This window comes from Ranitomeya imitator, chromosome 2 (genome assembly GCF_032444005.1).
Source record: "Ranitomeya imitator isolate aRanImi1 chromosome 2, aRanImi1.pri, whole genome shotgun sequence".
Classification (NCBI taxonomy): Eukaryota; Metazoa; Chordata; class Amphibia; order Anura; family Dendrobatidae; genus Ranitomeya; species Ranitomeya imitator.
This window is the reverse complement of record NC_091283.1, coordinates 196,804,681-196,828,861: the sequence shown is the minus strand read 5'-3', so window position 1 is coordinate 196,828,861 and position 24,181 is coordinate 196,804,681. Positions and strand designations below refer to the sequence as shown.

Sequence of the window (24,181 nt, the reverse complement as noted above, 5' to 3'; positions counted from 1 at the left end):
AACTGAGCCTTATTCACACAGCTATGCTTCTAAAATAAGAAGCTAGATTCTTAAATAAATTTACGAGATGCTGTCTTTTTGTGTACCTGGTGAAAAATGTTTATTGTGCCAGCTACTGCTTATTTAGGGGGGTGGGAGGAAAAATATTGCAAAGGGGCCTACCAGAGAACTTACCTGTCCACCGTAGGCCAGTCCAAGCCTAAAGGGGCCATCGCATTGTGTTACGTGTAGTGATGAGCGAACGTGCTGGGATAAGATGTTATCTGAGCATGCTTGAGTGTCTTCGGCGGGCTTGAATAATATGTTCGAGTTTCCGCGCCTGCATGTTTCGTGGCCTAACAAACAGACAATCTCTGCATGTGTTGCAGCTGTTGAACAGCCGTGAGACATGCAGGCACCAGGAATCGAACATATTATTCGAGCACGCCGAAGACACTCGGTTAGCAGCAGAGCATGCTCAGATAACACCTTATCCCAGCACGTTAGCTCATCACTAGTTACGTGTTATAGATGGGCTCACAGTAAGTTATGTGCGTTAAACAGTGCAATGTTTCATAGAAGAACTTCAGAGGCTAAAGGCAGCCATCACTAATTCAATGAAATGTGACCGTGTTTAAATTGATTCTCATTTTAATTGTTTCATTTTTTTTTTTTTTTTAGCTTGATCAAACAAATCTTTGGTGCAGGCTAATGGTAGATGTAAAATATAAATGTGTCACTCTTCAGTTCTGGCCATCTAACGATTATTTTTTTTGGGGGGGGTGAATAAAGTAAACTGCGGGATATAAAAAAGAAGCGATTATTTATTTACGGATACATTTCCAGCTACAAAGAGCTAAGACATCATGTGACGCACCAGTGATTTGCAATCTGCATGTGTGAGAAGGTGTCCGGTTGATATTTGCTCAGTTTCAACGAGTGAGCATTCACCTTTTGTGTAAATGGTAATTAGATCATTAGGAGATCTGTACTTGCACCTGAAAAGTGTGGCTTTGTGAATACGGAGTAATTACACACCTCGACAATGAAAGAGGGAGGTCAGTCGGGGTTAAGTGCGTAATAATGCACAGGTGGAGCAGAGCCTTTGAGAAGCCAGAAGCAAAGGGGTTAGGTTGATGTGTTTCAAAGGATGGAAATGTCAGTGATGCTACCAAAGATACTGTTATTTTCTGCTCAGCCTTTCATGTGCTTACCCCAGTGATTTGAATTATTAAAAACTATCAGGAATTTAGTTATGCATGACCAGACGTGGGCTATAGGTTGTTTTCTGCTCTTATCTAAAATGTCTTGAATCAACTTTACCTATTTGTTGATTCCCCTTGCAAGGAGCAAGGACTAAAAACAGTATTAAACATTCAGTTTATGAGTGCATAGTGCTGCATTGTGTAAATTTTCCACTTGTTCAGAAGTCTGCATACTGTTGGGTATCGTTTGTTCGATGGGCCTTCGTATGGCACTGTCCCTTCTCTAGCTGATTTATTATGGTGTTCTACCCCACAAAGTTCTGTCGGTGTTAGAGAGCTGTGCCGCCTTTCTGTCCATGTTGAGACACGGCTGAACATACAACAGACACAGTAGTAGTTCAGTCTGATGAAAGCAGTGGAAGTGACAGGATGGCAAGTGCAGTACAGTGCGGCTCTGCAAAGAAAGTAAGGCTTTGGAGCTACGTTCCATGATTAAATTCCTTACAAATGTAGGAAAGAAGCCTAAAGAAATCCATAAAAGGATGATTGCTTCATGTGGTGATGATTCACCTTCCTAAAGTTTTGGGTCAAGCAAATTGAGTCAATTGAAGATTACCCCCTTTCACTGCGACCCATTGAAGCATCTTCCCAGGAAATGTGCCATGATTTTGGAAGGTCATTGGGAGGGAGACTGAATTTGATGGACCTAGGTCTTTTTTCATCCTATGTAACTATGTGTCAAAGTCCATGTTATAGCTCATTAATTAGGCATTTCAGTTGAGACAGTTTCTAGTATTATTCATTATGTTTTGATTTTGGCCAAGTTTAGTTCCTGGTGGGTGCCCCGAATGTTAACGCCTGAGCAAAAAAAACTTAGCCAATAGAATTTAGACACGCTTAGAGAAAATCCAGACAACATCTCAAATTATTATGGGTGATGAAACGCGGGTCCACCACCATGATCCTGAAACCAAAAGAGAGTACAAGCAATGGAAGTACAAAGGGTCACCAACTTCAAATACATTTTGTGTCATGCAGTCAGCTGGTAAGATTACGGCAGCAGATTTTTGGGAATACAGAAGGTACTTTATTACTAGAATTTATGCCCCAAAAGACAACAAGTCTCGGAGACACCTATGCTGCGACAATGAAGGCATCACAAGAGTCAAACACAGAGAAATGTCATGTGAAGTTGTCAGCAGGTGCATTGCTGTTCGCAAACCACAATCTGGTATCAGGGAATGTGGCTTAATGGAGCTTAACCATCAGTCCAGACCTAGCTCCAGACCTTTCTATTTCGGAACCTGAAGATATGTCTGGGTTGGAAATGATTTTCTGATGATAATGCAGTCAGAGAGGCAGTAATGAGATTCTTGCAGTAGCGTAAGTCTCCTATTCTGAGGGCATCCGATCACTGCAGGTGAAGTAGAAAAAGTTTGTTGAAGATAAGAAAGATTACATTGAAAAGTAGTAAGTTAAATTTTCTCTAAAATTTTTGTTTTCATGTTCAGGTTGATAAATTATTGAACACCCCTAGTAGAAGGTTCTTGAGTCTTAGATAGGTTGAGTACTATTATTGAGCTATACCTTTCAGTTACTCGTAAAAATGTTCAGTTTGGTTTTGGTGTTTGGGCTTTTTAAAGGCCAATTAATGCATACTTATAATTTTTAGACTAAAAGAATGATCTAATTCCTTTCTACATTGTAAAACTGCTTGAGGCTTTCATACATGTCTATTATGTCTAGGACACAGGCCCAGGGAGGCAAGGGGAGTGAGAGTATATGGCACACACAGTCACTGACATGATACCCTAACAGAGCTCTGCCAGCCCGGTATGACTGCCACCAGTTCCTCATTACATATAAACCCGGCCCCTTAACGGTATTATTTCGGGCCAAAATCTAGCTTCGGTAGCATGGAAAGTTAAACCGAGAAACAAACGTGTGGATCGAGATAAAAGAGCAGCCCCAGGTTAAATTATATGGGCTGTCACCTATCTCCTTGGTCCCTTCTCCTCACATTACTCGATGCAGCTCCCACTTTCGAAGTGGCCAGTAAGCATACCAGAGAGCGTGACCACATGGCCTTAAGGTACCGTTACACTAAACAACTTACCAACGATCACGACCAGCGATACGACCTGGCCGTGATCGTTGGTAAGTCGTTGTGTGGTCGCTGGGGAGCTGTTACACAGACAGCTCTCTCCAGCGACCAACGATCAGAGGAAAGACTTCGGCATCGTTGAAACGGTCTTCAACGATGCCGAAGTCCCTGGGTAACCAGGGTAAATATCGGGTTACTAAGCGCAGGGCCGCGCTTAGTAACCCGATATTTACCCTGGTTACCATTGTAAAAGTAAAAAAAAACCACTACATACTCACATTCCGATGTCTGTCACGTCCCCCGGCATCAGCTTCCCACACTGAGTGTCAGCGCCGGCCGTAAAGCAGAGCACATCGGTGACATCACCGCTGTGCTCTGCTTTATGGCCGGCCGGCGATGACACAGTCGGGGACGTGACAGACATCGGAATGTGAGTATGTACTTTTTTTTTGTTTTTTTTTACTTTTACAATGGTAACCAGGGTAAATATCGGGTTACTAAGCGCAGGGCCGCGCTTAGTAACCCGATATTTACCCTGGTTACCATTGTAAAAGTAAAAAAAAACCACTACATACTCACATTCCGATGTCTGTCACGTCCCCCGGCATCAGCTTCCCACACTGAGTGTCAGCGCCGGCCGTAAAGCAGAGCACATCGGTGACATCACCGCTGTGCTCTGCTTTATGGCCGGCCGGCGATGACACAGTCGGGGACGTGACAGACATCGGAATGTGAGTATGTACTTTTTTTTTGTTTTTTTTAACTTTTACAATGGTAACCAGGGTAAATATCGGGTTACTAAGCGCGGCCCTGCGCTTAGTAACCCGATATTTACCCTGGTTACCAGTGAACACATCGCTGGATCGGCGTCACACACGCCGATTCAGCGATGACAGCGGGTGATTAGCGACCAAAACAAAGGTCCTGATCATTCCCAGCGACAAACGATCTCCCAGCAGGGGCCTGATCGTTGGTCGCTGTCACGCATAACGATTTAGTTAACGATATCGTTGCTACGTCACAAAAAGCGTGACGTTGCAACGATATTGTTAACGAAATTGTTATGTGTGAAGGTACCTTTACACTAGCCTTTATTCCCTTTTGGGTCATTCCCATTCTGCCTCCTGGGCTGAACCCAATTCCCCCTCCCCTTGCCTCTTGCATCTGAAATCTCTAAAACCTAAGATCAGTCCAAACGCTTTAATGGACGGTCCTAGAGAGGCGGTTTTTGGCACCATCTAGTCCGGCCAGGCCCCTACTACGCGTTAAGACCAAACACAGCTTTGCGATCTGGTTTCTACTAGCTGTTCTATGTACTTCCATACCCCTGGGTGCTAAAACGGGTCAAAACCCAGTCAGGCATTCACCATTTTCTGGTGATCTCAGAAATATAACCGGTGTATGGCCAGGACATTCGATAAGTCCATATTCCCTTTACCAAATCATAACATAGTAGTTAGACTGCATGATTTGGATTCAGCAGGGGTCTTTCTGTAGGATTTTGTTGGTGACAGTGTGAATTCCTTATTCAAAGCCAAGAAGCTGGACCCCCATGCTGAGCCAGGTGTCTTATTACCACTGCATGTTTTTAGGAGGATTGTAAGCTGTCAATAAATCCCCCTATCCTTCACAAGGGTGCTGCATCACTTCTGCATTGTACTATCTCATTAGTTTTAGTAATTTAGTCCAATTTTGGGAAATCAACAGCAATGTGCCATTGGTACAATTAGCGCTCTGCTCTCAGACAGAAAGTGTTCCCCTGGCATTCACCTAATCTGGATATATCCATCAGACTCCAAGATACGGAAGTTTGATTGGTCATTCCAATTCTATTCTTTTTGAAAGAAGTTTAATAAACTTGGAGCTATGGACGGTGTGTGGTTGTTTGACTATAGGACTGGAACGTACAGTTCACCTGGCAGAGTAGAAACTTGATGAATCTACGTCAGTCAATTGCTTTTCAGTTCCACTAAGGCTACTTTCACACTAGCGTCGGTACGGGCCCGACGTACCGACGCATGCTGTGAAGTAAAATCACAACGGGGGCAGCGGATGCAGGTTTACAACGCATCCGCTGCCCCATTGTAAGGTCCGGGAAGGAGGGGGCAGAGTTCCGGCCGCGCATGCGCGGTCGTAAAAAGCAGACCCGACAGACAAAAAAAACGTTACAAGCAACGTTTTTTTGTCCCGCCGGACTACAAAAACACGTCGCATCCGTCGCATGATGGATGCAACGTGTGGCAATGCATCGCTAATGAAAGTCTCTGGAGAAAAAAACGCATCCTGCAGGCAACTTTGCAGGATGCGTTTTTTCTTCAAAACGACACATTGTGACGTGCGTCGTACGACGCTAGTGTGAAAGTAGCCTAATTCTACAGCTAATGTTTTGTGAGTGGTGATTGAATGGCTTAGGCTCAATTACACGTATAGGCACGTGCCTTAGGGCCGCTCTTTGGGGGTGGGTTAATGCGGTGTTATTTTATATTAAAGTGTCCATACATTTTTATTTGTATTACTGTACTTAAAGGGAACCTGTCCTGTCCCATATGCCCTCCATCCCACCAGTATTTGTGTATTTATCGCTAAATTCTTTGCTTAACCAGCTCTTTAGCCTGTTAGTCACCGAAAAACACATTGACAACAAGTATGAATAAGCCCCTTTTTTCTTATGCAAATTAGTCCTTCGACTAGGGGCCTTAGTTTTCCCAGACTAGTCATCCATCTTTGCATGTTATCACGCCCCTGTGGGAGTGGTAACATGATTTGCAACAACAAAAATGTTGCTTATTTTATTGGCATCCGTTTTTTTGCGTCCGAGTTTGATATGTGGTTTTCACAGATAACGCTCATGCCTGTCATGGTCTCTGGTGCCATTCATAGGTCATGTGATTTTTGGTAGACCAAGCGGTCCACCGAAAATTGCTGTATTATGCATGATTTTGATCCAAGGGTCACATCAAAATCGGTAATGCAAGTCTATGGGTCTGTGATAAAATTGGACCATCCTTAGAAGACATCCGGGTGCAGTCAGATTTTAACGGACTGTCAGGAGAAGGTTAATTTTTTTTTGTTATTTTATTCTGCATGTACGAGAAAAACGAATGACACTTGGACCACACTACGTTTTAGCAGAATAATTTGTCTGTTATTCTTGTGCGTGGAACAATTGGAAGACTGAGTGAGCCCTTAGAGCAGCATTTATATACTTAGACAGCAGCAATTGCAGCTAGTACTGGTTGCTGCTGTTACAAGCAGAAGCCAGCTGTATTACACAGCCGACATCTGCCTGGTATAGTGCAGGCTCTGCTCCTGAGCCCGCTCCTTAGATACGAACCCGACTTCGGATCTACTACTTCATATTACGTTGTGAAGGGGTTAGAACATGTCCCATATTATTACAGGACATTATGTGAACCTTATGGCACAACACTAAATCTTATTTATTTGTATTTATTTTTTTTTACGTTATACCCCCTTATCATTTTCAATGGAAATCAATCCAAATTGCTCTAACGACTTAAGTTAATTATGGCCGGACAGTGAATTAACTGACAAAATATCCTGCATTATACTAATGGTGTGATTCTCAGTGGTCACATTAATTTTCTCAAAGGTTCCATGCACAATCCTGCTTAATTAAAATAACCTTTTGTGATATTTACGTGGGGCTGGGAGGAAGACTTGCACTACATATCAGTTTGATCCCTTCGTGTGCTGGTGTGACCTCACTTAGCTGTAAGTGTTTCTGACTTTAAGCCGACTTCAAGGAAAAGCTGCAAAAAATGACATTTTCTATTTTAAACGGCAAATATTTCAGATGAGTTTGTCAGAGACGGCACCTTTAATTACTGGTATCTGCTGCATTTGATGATTGGCAGGGCGATTTTGTAGGTGGTCTTTTATAGGCACGTTATTAGCGTCTGCTGTGACCCTCTATTGTTGTTTCCATTTACCATTCAACATGTTTTTTGTGCTCGCTCGTTTCAAAAGGCTAAATAGAGTATTACATCCAACTATTTGGGTGAGGATATTGACTTGCTTTTTTATTTTTTAATGCTATTTTATATCAGGGTTAAAAAGTAACTGCAATTTCAATGTAAGAAGTATCGCTTTACTCATAGACCTTCTATTAAATGGAATCTGTCAGTAGTTTTTGCTATGTAATCTGAGAGCAGCATTATGTAGCGACAGAGAATCTGAATCCAGAGATGTATCACTTGATGGGCCTCCTTCCATTATTTTGATACAATCCCTAATTTCTCTGCTGCGGATCTAGCAGTTCTCGAATGCTGAGCTCTGTATAACCCTGATCACACTCGTGATTGGCTGCCTTCTGTTATTTTAATGCAATCCCTGATTTCTCTGCTGCAGAATTAGCAGTTCTCGGAATGCTGAGCTCTGTATAACCCCCTCACACTCATGATTGGCTGCCTTCTGTTATTTTGATGCAATCCCTGATTTCTCTGCTGCAGCACTAGCTTTTCTCGGACTGCTGAGCTCTGTATAACCCCACTCACACTGCCTTCTGTTATTTTGATACAATCCCTGATTTCTCTGCTGCAGATCTAGCAGTTCTCAGAATTCTGAGCTCTGTATAACCCTGATCACACTCGTGAATGGCTGCCTTCTGTTATTTTGATACAATCCCTGATTTCTCTGCCGCAGATCTAGCAGTTCTCGGACTGCTGAGCTCTGTATAACCCCGATCACACTTGTGATTGGCTGCCTTCTGTTATTTTGATTCAATCCCTGATTTCTCTGAGGCAGAACTAGCAGTCCTCGGAATAATGAGCTCTGTATAACCTCGCCCACACCACTAATTGGTAGCGTTCTGTGTATTGGCATGAAGTTACCACTCTGTGATGGGGGCGTGGTTACACAGCAGTTGACTAGGAGGCTCGTGTCACCTAGTCCTGTAGCGATAATCTTCTGCTGATAAAACACTGATTTTACTGAAACAGCAAAACACAGACTTGTAAGTGACACATTGCTGAAATCAGACTCTCGGCTCTTACTTAATGGTGCTCTTAGATTACATAGAAAAACCCTCCTAACAGAATCTGTTTAAGTCCTTCTTAAGTTTTGATCTGAAAAGCCTTTTGCATTTTACCAATTAGTTTGAGTCTTAGCACCTAAATTTAACTTTGCACATATCATAAGTGTAGTTACATTTTAAAATGGAGAGCCATACAGTAAATTTACCTAACCAGCAGCCATCCCAAGTCAAATGAGGCTCCATTGTTGGCCCTCTAAAGCCTGGTTAGACGGTGCTTGTTGGCTCAGTGGTTAGCAGTTTTGCTTTGCAGTGCTTTGGTCCTGAGTTCAAATCCCACCAAGGACAACATCTGCAAGGAGTTTGTATGTTCTCCCAGTGTTTGCAGGGGTTTCCGCTGAGCATTCTGGTTTTCTCCCATACTCCAAATGCATACTGATAGGGAATCTACAACCCCTGGCTAAAATGATGGAATCACCGGACTTGGAGGATGGTCATTCAGTTGTTTAATTTTGTAGAAAAGAAGCAGATCACAGACATTTGCACAAACTAAAGTTATTTCCCCTATGCTTGGTTAAAAAAAGTAACCATTACTGAGTACCACATTTTTTGTTCTTGATTTCTTTTAGTGTTTCTTAAAGCCACAAAGTTGCCATTTGAAATGACTTTAGTTTTGTGCCATGTCTGTGATCTGCTTTATTTCTACAAAATTAAACAACTGAATGAACATTTTCCAAGGCCGATGATTGCACAATTTTTGCTAAGGGTTGTAGATTGTGACCCCAATGGGGAACTGTGATGATTATGTTTATAAAGCGTAGAGGAAGAAATAACGCTATGTAAGTGAGGAAAATTAATAAATGGACAAAAGCTTAAATTATTATATATATATATATATATATATATATATATATATATGTGTATACATATGTGTGTATATATACATGTACACTGTATGTATATTATTGTATTTTTTTATTAGGATTTTGAGTTGTAGGAAGGGTAGACACCATCCTGATTGACACTTTTGAGATTATATTTCTCCCTGCAATTAGCTTTGAAGTTTGTTCCTTGCTTCCTGATTAAATCTGGCCCCACCTTTTCACCATGTGCAGCTTTCCTTACTACAGAAGGAGGTACTGCTGATGCTGCATTTCTGAAATACTAATTCTCATTAGAGAGAATCGATAAGATCATCAAGTCATAACGTCTAAATTGTCATATCTAAGCACCTGACTTCCATCCTGGTCACAGTCCACTTGTCATTGTTGTCCTCTATAAGGAGGTGGATGGAGCTTTTTCCATGTAATTAATACTAATTTTGCTTACATTAACAAATTGCTGTATAATTCTGTGTATTTTCACAGGGGTAGTCTGGTGAAAAGAATGTATCACCTATCCACAAAATAGATAACTTATTGATCGGCAGGGGTCCGACTGCAGGGACCCGCATTGATCGAGAATGGAATGGAGCAGTAATGCGTCTGCCCAAATAATGTCCATGCCCCAAATTATTATTAATTCTGTGGCACGAGTTCCATTCATGCTCTATGAGACTGCGGATAGGTGATAACTTGTTTCACCCGACAACCCCTTTCAGCATGTTTCTTAGTATCCCATATGGTTAGACCTTAATGTTAGATATTGTTATATTATTAATGGGGTTTGGTTTCCCTAATTGAAATTTTTTTTTCCTTCTTTATTTTCCAGTTAAATGCATTAAAGAACAGACTGAGAAAGGTGTCCACAACTACAGGAGACGGGGTGGCACGAGCTTTCTTAAAAGCCCAAGCCTCTTTGTTTGGCAGCTACAGAAGTGCACTCAAAATTGAACCGGTAAGTGAAATATATATTTTTTTTTGGGACAGTCATTCCAACAATAGATATATAAGGAGATCTTATTGGTGAAGTCTGCCATTTTGAACCACCTTTGATTTCCAGAATAGACGGTTGTTTAGAAGCCTTAGAGCTCATAGTCATTTGCGAGAAAAACGGACAAGTGCAATCCGATAAAAAATTGGATTGCACTCGGGCCAATGTTATTCAATGGGTGACATCTCATCTGCAATTTTTTTCTCAGCTGAAATCAGATTGAGAAAAAAAATCGCAGCATGCTGCGATTTGCTGCGTATCTCGCACGAAACTCACCAATGCAAGTCAATGGGAGAAAGAAAAAAATCGCATGGCATACGGACCGTCCGTATGCCGTTTGTTTTTTACAGACACCTTACCATTCTGTGGCATAGAACACGGTAAATGGTCCTGTAAATGATTGTAGAAAAATAGTTGCAGAGAAAAAAAAAAGCATTGCATACGGATGTCATACTGATGCTATGTGAGAAAAATCGCATTGTATTTTCATGACACTCGCATGGCACTCATCTGGTTTTTTCGGTTTAGATTACGGACCGTATTTTTTCTCGCAAATGGGTAGTGGTCGGGCATGAGGACTCCTACTCCATTCTAACAGTGATAAAAGTGTCCTATCACGGATAACAGTGCCCTTTTCTGCCGATTGGTGGGGTCTCAGCAGTCGGACCCTAACAGATCAATAAGTCGTGTGGATATTGTGTGGATTGGTGAAAACTTAAGGCCCCTTCACATTAAGCGACGCTGCAGCGATACCGACAACGATCCGGATCGCTGCAGCGTCGCTGTTTGGTCGCTGGAGAGCTGTCACACAGACCGCTCTCCAGGGACCAACGATGCCGGTAACCAGGGTAAACATCGGGTAACTAAGCGCAGGGCCACGCTTAGTAACCCGATGTTTACCCTGGTTACCATCCTAAAAGTAAAAAAAACAAACAGTACATACTTACCTAACGCTGTCTGTCCTCCAGCGCTGTGCTCTGCACTCCTCCTGTACTGTCTGTGTGAGCACAGCGGCCGGAAAGCAGAGCGGTGATGTCACCGCTCTGCTTTCCGGCTGACCGACGCTCACAGCCAGTACAGGAGGAGTGCAGAGCACAGCGCTGGAGGACAGACAGCGTTAGGTAAGTATGTACTGTTTGTTTTTTTTACTTTTAGGATGGTAACCAGGGTAAACATCGGGTTACTAAGCGCGGCCCTGCGCTTAGTTACCCGATGTTTACCCTGGTTACCAGTGAAGACATCGCTGGATCGGTGTCACACACGCCGATCCAGCGATGTCCACGGGAGATCCAGCGACGAAATAAAGTTCTGGACTTTCTTCAGCGACCAACGATCTCCCAGCAGGGGCCTGATCGTTGGTCGCTGTCACACATAACGATTTTATTAACGATATCGTTGCTACGTCACAAAAAGCAATGATATCGTTAACAATATCGCTATGTGTGAAGGTACCTTTACAGTGAATGACATAATTATTTGATCCCTTGCTGATTTTGTAAGTTTGCCCACTGACAAAGACATGAACAGTCTATAATTTTAAGGTTTGGTTAATTTTAACTTTGAGAGACAGAATATCAAAAATAAAATCCAGAAAATCACATTGTATACATTCTATAAATTTATTGGCATTTTGCAGTGAGAAATAAGTATTTGATCCCCTACCAACCATTAAGAGTTCTGGCTCCCACAGACCAGTTAGACACTCCTAATCAACTCGTTAATTGCACTAAAGACAGCTGTCTTACATAGTCACCTTTATAAAAGACTCCTGTCCACAGACTCAATTAATCAGTTTGACTCTAACCTCTACAACATTGGAAAGACCAAAGAGCTTTATAAGGATGTCAGGGACAAGATCATAGACCTGCACAAAGCTGGAATGTTCTACAAAACCATAAGTAAGATTTTGGGTGAGAAGGAGACAACTGTTGGTGCAATTGTAAGAGAATGGAAGAAATACAAAATGCATGACAGTCAACATCGATCTGGGGCATCATGCAAGATCTCACCTCGTGGGGTATCCTTGATCATGAGGAAGGTGAGAGATCAGCCTAAAGTTATTTAGCGTGAACTTTTTAATGATCTCAAGGCAGCTGGGACCATAGGTCACCAAGAAAACCATTGCTAACACATTACGCCATAAAGGTTTAAAATCCTGCAGTGTCCGCAAGGTCTCCCTGCTGAAGAAGGTACATGTGCAGGCCTGTCTGAAGTTTGCCAATAAACACCTGGATAATTCTGTGAGTGATTGGGTGATGGTGCTGTGGTCAGATGAGACAAAAATTTAGGTTTTTGGCATTAATTCAACTTGCCGTATTTGGAGGAAGAGAAATTCTGCCTATGACCAAAAGAACACCATCCCCACTGTCAGGCATGGAAGTGGAAACATTATGTTTTGGGGGTGTTTCTCTGCTAAGGGCACAAGACTACTTCACCGCATCAATGGGAAAATGGATGGAGCCATGTACCGTAAAATCATGAGTGACAACCTCCTTCCCTCCACCAGGTCATTAAAAATGGGTCTTGGCTGAGTCTTACAGCAAGACAGTAACACAAAGCATGCAGCCACAGCAACAAAAGAGTTGCTCAAAAAGAAGCACATTAAGGTCATGGAGTGGCCTAGCCAGTCTCCAGACCTTAATCACTTAGAAAACTTATGGAGTGAGTTGAAGCTCCGAGTTGCCAAGTGACAGCCTGAAAATCTTAATGATTTAGAGATGATCTGCAAAGAGGAGTGGAGCAAAATCCCTCCTGACATGTGCGCAAACCTCATCTTCAACTACAAAAAATGTCTGACTGCTGTGCTTGCCAACAAGGGTTTTACCAACAAGTATTAAGCCTTGTTTGCTAGAGTGATCAAATACTTATTTCTCACTGCAAAATGCAAATATATTTATATAATTAATATAAAATTCCAATAAATTTATAGAATGTATACAATGTGATTTTCTGGATTTTATTTTTGATATTCTATCTCTCAATGTTAAAATTAACCTACCCTTAAAATTATAGACTGTTCATGTGTTTGTCAGTGGGCAAACTTACAAAATCAGCAATGGATCAAATCTTTATTTCCTTCACTGCTTATTCAGCAGTGAATCCCTTTAACACCTGATAGCACTGCTCAGGGATTTATACAAATTGTTGTAGTCTGCATAGAATATAATGACTGATTTTTAGGAAGTCCGTATTCGTCCAAAATCCGAAACATTGTCAATGTCACCTCCTGACATATACGGCGGGTGAAATAAGTGTTGAACATGTCACTAATTCTCTCAGTAAATATATTTCTAAAGGTGCTATTGAGATGAATTTCTCACCAGATTTCCGTAACAATGTTATGTGTAATAATGCGAAATGACACAGGGAGAGTGTATTGAACACGTTTACTGAAATTGATTTAATACTTTGTACAAAAGCCTTTGTTGGCGATGAAGCTTCAAGACACCTCCTGTATGGAGAAACTAGTCGCAGGCATTGCTCAGGTGTGATTTTGTCCCATTCTTGCACATAAATACTCTTCACATCCTGAAGGTCCCATGGGCTCCTTCTATGAACTCTCAGCTTTAGTTCCTTCCATACATTTTCTATCGGATTCAGGTCTAGTATTTGGCCTGGCCATTCTAGCAGCTTTATTTTCTTTTTCTAGAACCAAGTGAAAGTTTTCCTTGGTTTGGGATCATTGTCTTGCTGAAATGTTTATCCTCGTTTCCTCTTCATCATCCAGGAACATGGCAGACGATTTTTATCCAGAATGTCTCAATACATTTGTCCATTAATGCTTCCTTCAGTCATATGAAGTTTGCCAGTGACGAATGTTAAAAAAAACAGCCCCACACCATGATGTTCCTACCTCCAAACGTCACTATAAATGGGTTGTTTTTATGGTGATATGCAGTGCCTTTTGACATCCAAACGTGGTGTGTATTGTGGCATCCAAAAAGTTCAATTTTGGTCTCATCTGACCAGACTACAATGCCTACAAGTAGTATTCAACCCCCTGCAGATTTAGCAGGTTTAATAAGATGCAAATAAGTTAGAGCCTTCAAACTTCAAACAAGAGCAGGATTTATTAACAGATGCATAAATCTTACAAACCAAAAAGTTTTGTTGCTCAGTTAAATTTTTATAAATTGTAAACATAAATGTGTGGGTCAATTATTATTCAACCCCTAGGTTTAATATTTTGTGGAATAACCTTTGTTTGCAATTACAGCTAATAATCGTCTTTTATAAGACCTGATCAGGCCGGCACAGGTCTCTGGAGTTATCTTGGTCCACTCCTCCATGCAGATCTTCTCCAAGTTATCTAGTTTCTTTGGGTGTCTCATGTGGACTTTAATCTTGAGCTCCTTCCACAAGTTTTCAATTGGGTTAAGGTCAGGAGACTGACTAGGCCACTGCAACACCTTGATTTTTTGCCTCTTGAACCAGGCCTTGGTTTTCTTGGCTGTGTGCTTTGGGTCGTTGTCTTGTTGGAAGATGAAATGACGACCCATCTTAAGATCCTTGATGGAGGAGCGGAGGTTCTTGGCCAAAATCTCCAGGTAGGCCGTGCTATCCATCTTCCCATGGATGCGGACCAGATGGCCAGGCCCCTTGGCTGAGAAACAGCCCCACAGCATGATGCTGCCACCACCATGCTTGACTGTAGGGAATGGTATTCTTGGGGTCGTATGCAGTGCCATCCAGTCTCCAAACGTCACGTGTGTGGTTGGCACCAAAGATCTCGATCTTGGTCTCATCAGACCGGAGAACCTTGAACCAGTCAGTCTCAGAGTCCTCCAAGTGATCATGAGCAAACTGTAGACGAGCCTTGACATGACACTTTGAAAGTAAAGGTACCTTACGGGCTCGTCTGGAAAGGAGACCATTGCGGTGGAGTACGTTACTTATGGTATTGACTGAAACCAATGTCCCTGTCATGATCCCAATGGCAGGGGATCACAAAAGGACAAGCACAAAAAACAAAACAAGCTCTAGGGTGATGGAAACTGAGCTGACCGCGATCCTGAACCTAAACACACAACTAGCTGTAGCCGGGGAACGTGCCTACGATGATTCCTAGACGTCTCGCGCCAGCCGAAGGACTAACTTCCCCTATTAGAAGAAACACAGACCTCTCTTGCCTCCAGAGAAACACCCCACAGAAATAGCAGCCCCCCACATGTAATGACGGTGAAATGAGAGGAAAGCACATACGTAGTTATGAAAACAGATTCAGCAAAATGAGGCCCACTAAAGCTAGATAGCAGAGGATACAAAAGTGAACTGCGCGGTCAGCGAAAAACCCTACAAAAAACCATCCTGAAATTACTTGAACTCATGTGCCAACTCATGGAACATGAGGAGTAATATCAGCCCACTAGAGCAACCAGCAAAAAGGAATCACATATCTGCAAGCTGGACTAAAACCAAAATTAAGCAAAACGTGGAACAGGAAAATCAAAAACTTAGCTTGTCCTGAAGATTACAGAAGCGAGAAGCAGAGGAAACAAGACACACTGATTACATTGATAGCCGGCGAGGAAATGACAAGAAAGCCAGGTTAAATAGGAAACTCCCATATCCTGATAGAACAGGTAGACACCAGAGACCGCAAAAAACACAAGTCACCCGAGACCATCTGTAACCACCAGAGGGAGCCCAAAAACAGAATCCACAACAGTACCCCCCCTTGAGGAGGGGTCACCGAACCCTCACGAGAACCACCAGGGCGACCAGGATGAGCCCTATGAAATGCACGGACCAAATCAGCAGCATGAACATCAGAGGCAACCACCCAAGAATTATCCTCCTGACCATAACCCTTCCACTTGACCAAATATTGGAGTTTCCGTCTGGAAACACGAGAATCCAAGATCTTCTCCACAACATACTCCAATTCTCCCTCCACCAGCACAGGAGCAGGAGGTTCAAGCGAAGGAACAACAGGTACCTCATACTTCCGCAACAACGACCGATGGAACACATTATGAATAGCAAACGATGCCGGGAGATCCAAACGAAACGACACAGGGTTAAGAATTTCCAAGATCCTATAGGGACCGATGAACCGAGGCTTGAACTTAGGAGAAGATACCTTCATAGGAACAAAACGAGAAGACAACCACACCAAGTCCCCAACACGAAGTCGAGGACCCACGCGGCGACGGCGATTAGCAAACTGCTGAGCCCTCTCCTGGGACAACTTCAAATTGTCCACCACATGACTCCAAATCTGATGCAACCTATCCACCACCATGTCCACTCCAGGACAATCAGAAGGCTCCACCTGACCAGAGGAAAAACGAGGATTAAACCCCGAATTACAAAAGAAAGGAGAAACCAAGGTAGCAGAACTAGCCCGATTATTAAGGGCAAATTCGGCAAGCGGCAAAAAGGTAACCCAGTCATCTTGATCAGCAGAAACAAAACACCTTAAATAAGTTTCCAAGGTCTGATTAGTTCGTTCCGTCTGGCCATTCGTCTGAGGATGGAATGCAGACGAAAAGGACAAATCAATGCCCATCTTAGCACAGAACGTCCGCCAAAATCTAGACACAAACTGGGATCCCCTGTCAGAAACGATGTTCTCCGGAATCCCATGCAAACGAACCACGTTCTGAAAAAAGAGGGACCAACTCAGAGGAGGAAGGTAACTTAGGCAAGGGTACCAGATGAACCATCTTAGAAAAGCGGTCACACACAACCCAGATGACGGACATTTTTTGAGAGACAGGGAGATCCGAAATAAAGTCCATGGAAATGTGCATCCAAGGCCTCTTCGGGATAGGCAAAGGTGACAACAATCCACTGGCCCGAGAACAGCAAGGCTTAGCCCGAGCGCAAACTTCACAAGACTGCACAAAAGAACGCACATCCCTCGACAAGGAAGGCCACCAAAAAGACCTGGCCACCAAGTCTCTAGTACCAAATATTCCAGGATGACCTGCCAACGCAGAAGAATGGACCTCGGAGATGACTCTACTGGTCCAATTATCCGGAACAAACAGTCTTTCCGGCGGACAACGATAAGGTTTATCCGCCTGAAACTCCTGCAAAGCACGTCGCAAGTCTGGGGAGACAGCCGACAAAATCACCCCATCCCTAAGGATACCAGTGGGCTCAGAATTTCCAGGGGAGTCAGGCACAAAACTCCTAGAAAGAGCATCCGCCTTCACATTCTTTGAACCTGGCAGGTATGAAACCACAAAATCGAAACGGGAGAAAAACAGAGACCAACGAGCCTGTCTAGGAATCAGACGCTTGGCAGACTCAAGGTAAATCAGTTTTTTGTGATCAGTCAAGACCACCACACGATGTCTAGCACCCTCAAGCCAATGACGCCACTCCTCAAATGCCCACTTCATGGCCAAAAGCTCCCGATTACCAACATCATAATTCCGCTCAGTGGGCGAAAACTTTCTAGAAAAGAACGCACATGGCTTCATCACTGAGCAATCGGAGCTTCTCTGCGACAAAACCGCCCCCGCTCCAATCTCGGAAGCATCAACCTCAACGTGAAAAGGAAGCGAAACATCTGGCTGACGCAACACAGGAGCAGAAGAAAACCGGCGCTTAAGTTCCTGAAAGGCCTCCACAGCCGCAGGAGACCAATCAGCAACATCAGCACCCTTCTTAGTCAAATCCGTCAAAGGCTTAACAACACTAGAAAAATTAGTTATGAAACGACGATAAAAATTAGCAAAGCCCAAGAACTTCTGTAGACTCTTAAGAGATGTAGGCTGCGTCCAGTCACAAATAGCCTGAACCTTGACGGGATCCATCTCAATAGTAGAAGGGGAAAAAATATACCCCAAAAAAGAAATCTTCTGGACTCCAAAGAGACACTTTGAACCTTTTACAAACAAAGAATTGGCCCGCAGGACCTGAAACACCTTCCTGACCTGCTGAACATGGGACTCCCAGTCATCAGAAAAAACCAAAACATCATCCAAATACACAATCATAAATTTATCCAGATATTCACGGAAAATATCGTGCATAAAGGACTGGAAAACAGAAGGAGCATTAGAAAGTCCAAAAGGCATCACCAAATACTCAAAATGGCCCTCAGGCGTATTAAATGCGGTTTTCCACTCATAACCCTGCTTTATCCGCACAAGATTATACGCACCCCGAAGATCAATCTTAGTGAACCATTTAGCCCCCTTAATGCTAGCGAACAAATCAGTCAACAATGGCAAAGGATACTGATATTTGACTGTAATCTTATTCAAAAGACGGTAATCTATACACGGCCTCAAGGAACCATCTTTTTTGGCCACGAAAAAAAAAACCTGCTCCCAAAGGGGACGAAGATGGACGGATATGTCCCTTTTCCAAGGACTCCTTAACATAATCCCGCATAGCGGTAAGCTCTGGCACTGACAGATTGAACAAACGTCCTTTAGGAAATTTACTGCCAGGAATCAAATCTATAGCACAATCGCAATCCCTGTGAGGAGGAAGCGAATTGAGCTTAGGCTCCTCAAAACATCCCGATAATCAGACAAAAATACAGGAACCTCAGAAGGAGTAGATGAAGCGATAGAAATCAGAGGTGCATCATCATGAACCCCCTGACATCCCCAGCTTAACACAGACATCGTTTTCCAGTCCAAGACTGGGTTATGAGTTTGTAACCATGGCAGACCAAGCACTAAGACATCATGTAAATTATACAGTACCAGGAAGCGAATCACCTCCTGATGAACGGGAGTCATACGCAAGGTCACTTGTGTCCAGTATTGAGGTTTGTTCATAGCCAAAGGTGTAGAGTCAATTCCTTTCAAAGGAATAGGGACTTCCAGAGGCTCCAGACTAAACCCACAGCGGTTGGCAAATGACCAATCCATAAGACTCAGGGCAGCGCCTGAATCCACATAGGCATCGACGGAAATGGCTGATAATGAACAAATCAGAGTCACAGACAGAATGAACTTAGACTGTAAAGTACTAATGGCAACAGACTTATCAACCTTTTTTGTGCGTTTAGAGCATGCTGATATAACATGAGCTGAATCACCACAATAAAAACACAACCCATTTTTCCGCCTATAGTTTTGCCGTTCACTTCTGGACTGAATTCTATCACATTGCATTGTCTCAGGTGCCTGTTCAGAAGACACCGCCAAATGGTGCACAGGTTTGCGCTCCCGTAAACGCCGATCAATCTGAATAGCCATAGTCATAGACTCATTCAGACCTGTAGGCGCAGGGAACCCCACCATAACATCTTTAATGGCCTCAGAAAGGCCATCTCTGAATCTTGCAGCCAGGGCGCACTCATTCCACTGAGTAAGCACCGACCATTTCCGAAATTTCTGACAATATATTTCTGCTTCATCTTGCCCCTGAGAGAGAGCCAATAAAGCTTTTTCAGCCTGAATCTCTAGGTTAGGTTCCTCATAGAGCAAACCCAATGCCAGAAAAAACGCATCCACATTGAGCAACGCAGGATCCCCTGGTGCCAATGCAAATGCCCAATTCTGAGGGTCACCCCGCAGGAAAGATATAACAATTTTGACTTGCTGAGCAGGGTCTCCAGAGGAGCGAGATTTCAAAGAAAGAAACAACTTGCAATTGTTCCTAAAATTCAGAAAACTAGATCTATCTCCAGAAAAAAACTCTGGGATAGGAATTCTAGGTTCAGACATAGGAGCATGTACAACAAAATCTTGTATATTTTGAACCTTAGCAGCAAGATTATTCAGGCTGGAAGCCAAACTCTGGACGTCCATGATAAACAGCTGAGGTCAGAGCCATTCAAGGATTAAGAGGAGGTAAGACGCAGCCAGGCTGCAATTAAGGCTAGGCAGCAAACTCTGAGGGAAAAAAAAAAAAAAAAACTTCCTCAGACTACTTTTCCTCCTACTTCAGCCAATACGATTACCACTTTTGGGCCGGCTATACTGTCATGATCCCAATGGCAGGGGATCACAAAAGGACAAGCACAAAAAACAAAACAAGCTCTAGGGTGATGGAAACTGAGCTGACCGCGATCCTGAACCTAAACACACAACTAGCTGTAGCCGGGGAACGTGCCTACGATGATTCCTAGACGTTTCGCGCCAGCCGAAGGACTAACTTCCCCTATTAGAAGAAACACAGACCTCTCTTGCCTCCAGAGAAACACCCCACAGAAATAGCAGCCCCCCACATGTAATGACGGTGAAATGAGAGGAAAGCACATACGTAGTTATGAAAACAGATTCAGCAAAATGAGGCCCACTAAAGCTAGATAGCAGAGGATACAAAAGTGAACTGCGCGGTCAGCGAAAAACCCTACAAAAAACCATCCTGAAATTACTTGAACTCATGTGCCAACTCATGGAACATGAGGAGTAATATCAGCCCACTAGAGCAACCAGCAAAAAGGAATCACATATCTGCAAGCTGGACTAAAACCAAAATTAAGCAAAACGTGGAACAGGAAAATCAAAAACTTAGCTTGTCCTGAAGATTACAGAAGCGAGAAGCAGAGGAAACAAGACACACTGATTACATTGATAGCCGGCGAGGAAATGACAAGAAAGCCAGGTTAAATAGGAAACTCCCATATCCTGATAGAACAGGTGGACACCAGAGACCGCTAAAAACACAAGTCACCCAGTACCATCTGTAACCACCAGAGGGAGCCCAAAAACAGAATCCACAACATGTCCCCACTGCCATGAGATCTTCCCGGAGCTCCTTTCTTGTTGTCCTTGGGTTAGCCTTGACTCTTCGGACAAGCCTGGCCTCGGCACGGGAGGAAACTTTCAAAGGCTGTCCAGGCCGTGGAAGGCTAACAGTAGTTCCATAAGCCTTCCACTTCCGGATGATGCTCCCAACAGTGGAGACAGGTAGGCCCAACTCCTTGGAAAGGGTTTTGTACCCCTTGCCAGCCTTGTGACCCTCCACGATCTTGTTTCTGATGGCCTTGGAATGCTCCTTTGTCTTTCCCATGTTGACCATGTATGAGTGCTGTTCACAAGTTTGGGGAGGGTCTTAAATAGTCAGAAAAGGCTTGAAAAAGAGATAATTAATACAAACATGTGAAGCTCATTGTTCTTTGTGCCTGAACTACTTCTTAATACTTTAGGGGAACCAAACAGAATTCTGGTGGGTTGAGGGGTTGAATAATAAATGACCCTCTGAAAAGACTTTTCACAATTTAAAAAAAAATAAACAAAGAAATAACATTCTTTTTTGCTGCAGTGCATTTCACACTTCCAGGCTGATCTACAGTCCAAATGTCACAATGCCAAGTTAATTCCAAATGTGTAAACCTGCTAAATCTGCAGGGGGTTGAATACTACTTGTAGGCACTGTATATTCAAGTAATTTCTCAGGCTTGTCTGAATGTTCTTGAGCAAACTTTAGACTGGATGAAGACTTTTCTCCCTGGCTTGCCGGTTTAGGGCTCCGGTTTTTGGCTATCTGCATGATCGGCGAGCGTGTTGAGCTACCTTTTGGCCTACAATCCTTAATACAGTCATATATATGAGATTTCTATAATCCTCATTCCACTAACTGAATGTCAGCAGCCTACATCCTCCAAACTGAACTCCATAAAATCCAAGCAGGGGCGCACTGGATGGAGACTTTTCTCCGTGACATGCCGGTTTAGTTGTCAATCATTTTTGCCCGGTAGTAACAAAAGTGAGCTTTATTTTTTGTATTGTGTCGCTCCTACGTTGTCTTACTGCTCACCAGCTTTATTTCCATGTGCACTTGTTGTATCAGTCCCCACTGTGTGGAGGTGTAAAAAGAGCCACGGTCAGGGAGAGAACATATTGATGTGTTTTGTCAGAGCAAATACATCCAACTCCCGTCTTGTTCCTGGGTCTCTAATCAACAAGCAGAATGCTGAGTAACATCGATTTGGGTCTGCGTTAAAGCAGTAAAGAAAACCATTACCAGCAGAGCGCAGGAGATGCTGCTATACAGCAGGGCCACACATCATTAGTACGACTGCAGCTAAAGTGTACTGGACAAGCAGCTAGAAAGAAAGGGAATGTGTTACAGAAGCAGATCAGAAGAAGTACATGACGAAAATCACAAAAAACTGTCTGCAAATACAAAGCTGAGGTCGTATGAGTCCTAGTAAATACATTGCGGTAGATGGCAATCATCCAGTGAAATGACCTTCTAATGTACATCGCAAGGACCGAGAAACCATCTACAAGCGACATAAGGCTATGTGCACACGTAGGAAAAGAGGTGCAGAATTTTCTGCACAAAATCCACATCTTCTGGCAGAGTCCGCAGCCGCGGTTTTTATGCGGATTTTGTGCAGTTTTTATGCGGAATTGATGCGGATTTTCTGCAGTTTTTGCCACTGCGGATTTTTATCATGGAGGGGTGCAGAAACGCTGCAGATCCGCACAAAAGAAGTGAAATGCACTTCTTTGAAATCCATGGCAATTCCGCACTGATTTTTCCGCACCGTCTGCACAGCTTTTTTTGAATCCCATTGAAATAACATTGTATTGTACATCACAGTGCGGATCTGCAGCGTTTCTGCGCGGAAAAATCCGCTGCGGATCCGCAGCAAATCCGCATCATTTGCACATAGCCTAAGCGAGCATGCACCGCCACCTGCCAGTGCTAAATAAAGGATGTGTGCTGTGCCAAAACTGCTAAAAAATTGGTAATTTTCATGAGTGTCATGTAGGAGGTCCTGTGCGCTTTGCAGTTCAGCCTTCACAAGCCAACTCCATTAGATACTGGGGAGTAAGGGGCATACATTTAGGGTATGTGCACACATTCAGGTTTTTTCGCGTTTTTTTTCACGTTTTTTCCCGATAAAAACGCGATACAACCGCATTAGAAACTGCAGACATATGCATCTTATCATTTAGAATGCATTTTGCAATTTTTGTGCACATGATGCGTTTTTCGCGGTAAAAAAAAGCAGCATGTTCATTAATTTTGCGTTTTTTTTTCGCGTTTTTCCCGCTATTCTATGCATTTGGAAAAAACGCAAGAAAAAAAACCGCATCAAAAATGCGCACAAAAAAACGCATGCGGATTTCTGGCAGAAATGTAAGGTTTTTGTCAGGAAAATTTCTGCCAGAAATCCTGACGTGTGCACATAGCCTTAGATACAGTGCACAATTTTGGTCTTTGGTGTATAGGAAGGTCATAGCTGAAGTAGAGCTTGTGCAGAGAAGGGCGACCAAGGTTATTAAAGAATGGGTGAACTGCAATATCAAGATGACAAACAAAGGCTTAAGAGCAACCTTAATAGAAAATACAGAGAGATAGATCTTTCTAATGATCTTTTTTTCACTTAGCCCTGTGACGGGAACAAGAGGGCATCATCCTCTACGTCTAGAGTAGAAAAGGATTAATCCTAATTACAGGCGCAGATTCTTTACTGTAAAAGCAGTGAGACTATGGATTCATTAATGTAAGAGCAGTGAGACTATAGATTCTTTTATATAAGAGCAGTGAGACTGGATTCTTTTATATAAGAGCAGTGAGACTATAGATTCTTTACTGTAAGATCTGTGATACTATGGATTATTTAATGTTAGAGCTGTGAGACTATGGATTCTTTTATATAAGAGCAGTGAGACTATGGATTCTTTACTGTAAGAGCAGTGAGACTATGGATTCTCTACGGTAAGATCTGTGATACTATGGATTATTTAATGTTAGAGCTGTGAGACTATGGATTCTTTTATTTAACCCCTTCCCGACCTTTGACGCATACGCTGCGTCATGAAAGTCGGTGCCATTCCGACCCATGACGCAGCATATGCGTCATGGAATGATCGCGTCCCTGCAGATCGGGTGAAAGGGTTAACTCCCATTTCACCCGATCTGCAGGGACAGGGGGAGTGGTAGTTTAGCCCAGGGGGGGTGGCTTCACCCCCTCGTGGCTACGATCGCTCTGATTGGCTGTTGAAAGTGAAACTGCCAATCAGAGCGATTTGTAATATTTCACCTAAAAAAATGGTGAAATATTACAATCCAGCCATGGCCGATGCTGCAATATCATCGGCCATGGCTGGACACACTAATGTGCACCCACCCCACTCCTCCGATCGCCCC

The 24,181-nt window shown here is 43.1% G+C and overlaps 1 protein-coding gene across 3 annotated transcripts in view; it reads left to right on the top strand.

Annotated features, from left to right (window-relative positions):
• DENND1A (DENN domain containing 1A) overlaps nucleotides 1-24,181 on the top strand; it is a 1,020,433-nt gene that overhangs the window by 656,602 nt on the left and 339,650 nt on the right. For all 3 annotated transcript variants that reach the window (XM_069748456.1, XM_069748457.1, XM_069748455.1), the window contains exon 13: nucleotides 9,992-10,117. In XM_069748456.1, the coding sequence (XP_069604557.1) occupies nucleotides 9,992-10,117 (126 nt within the window). The remainder of the gene's footprint in view (nucleotides 1-9,991; nucleotides 10,118-24,181) is intronic.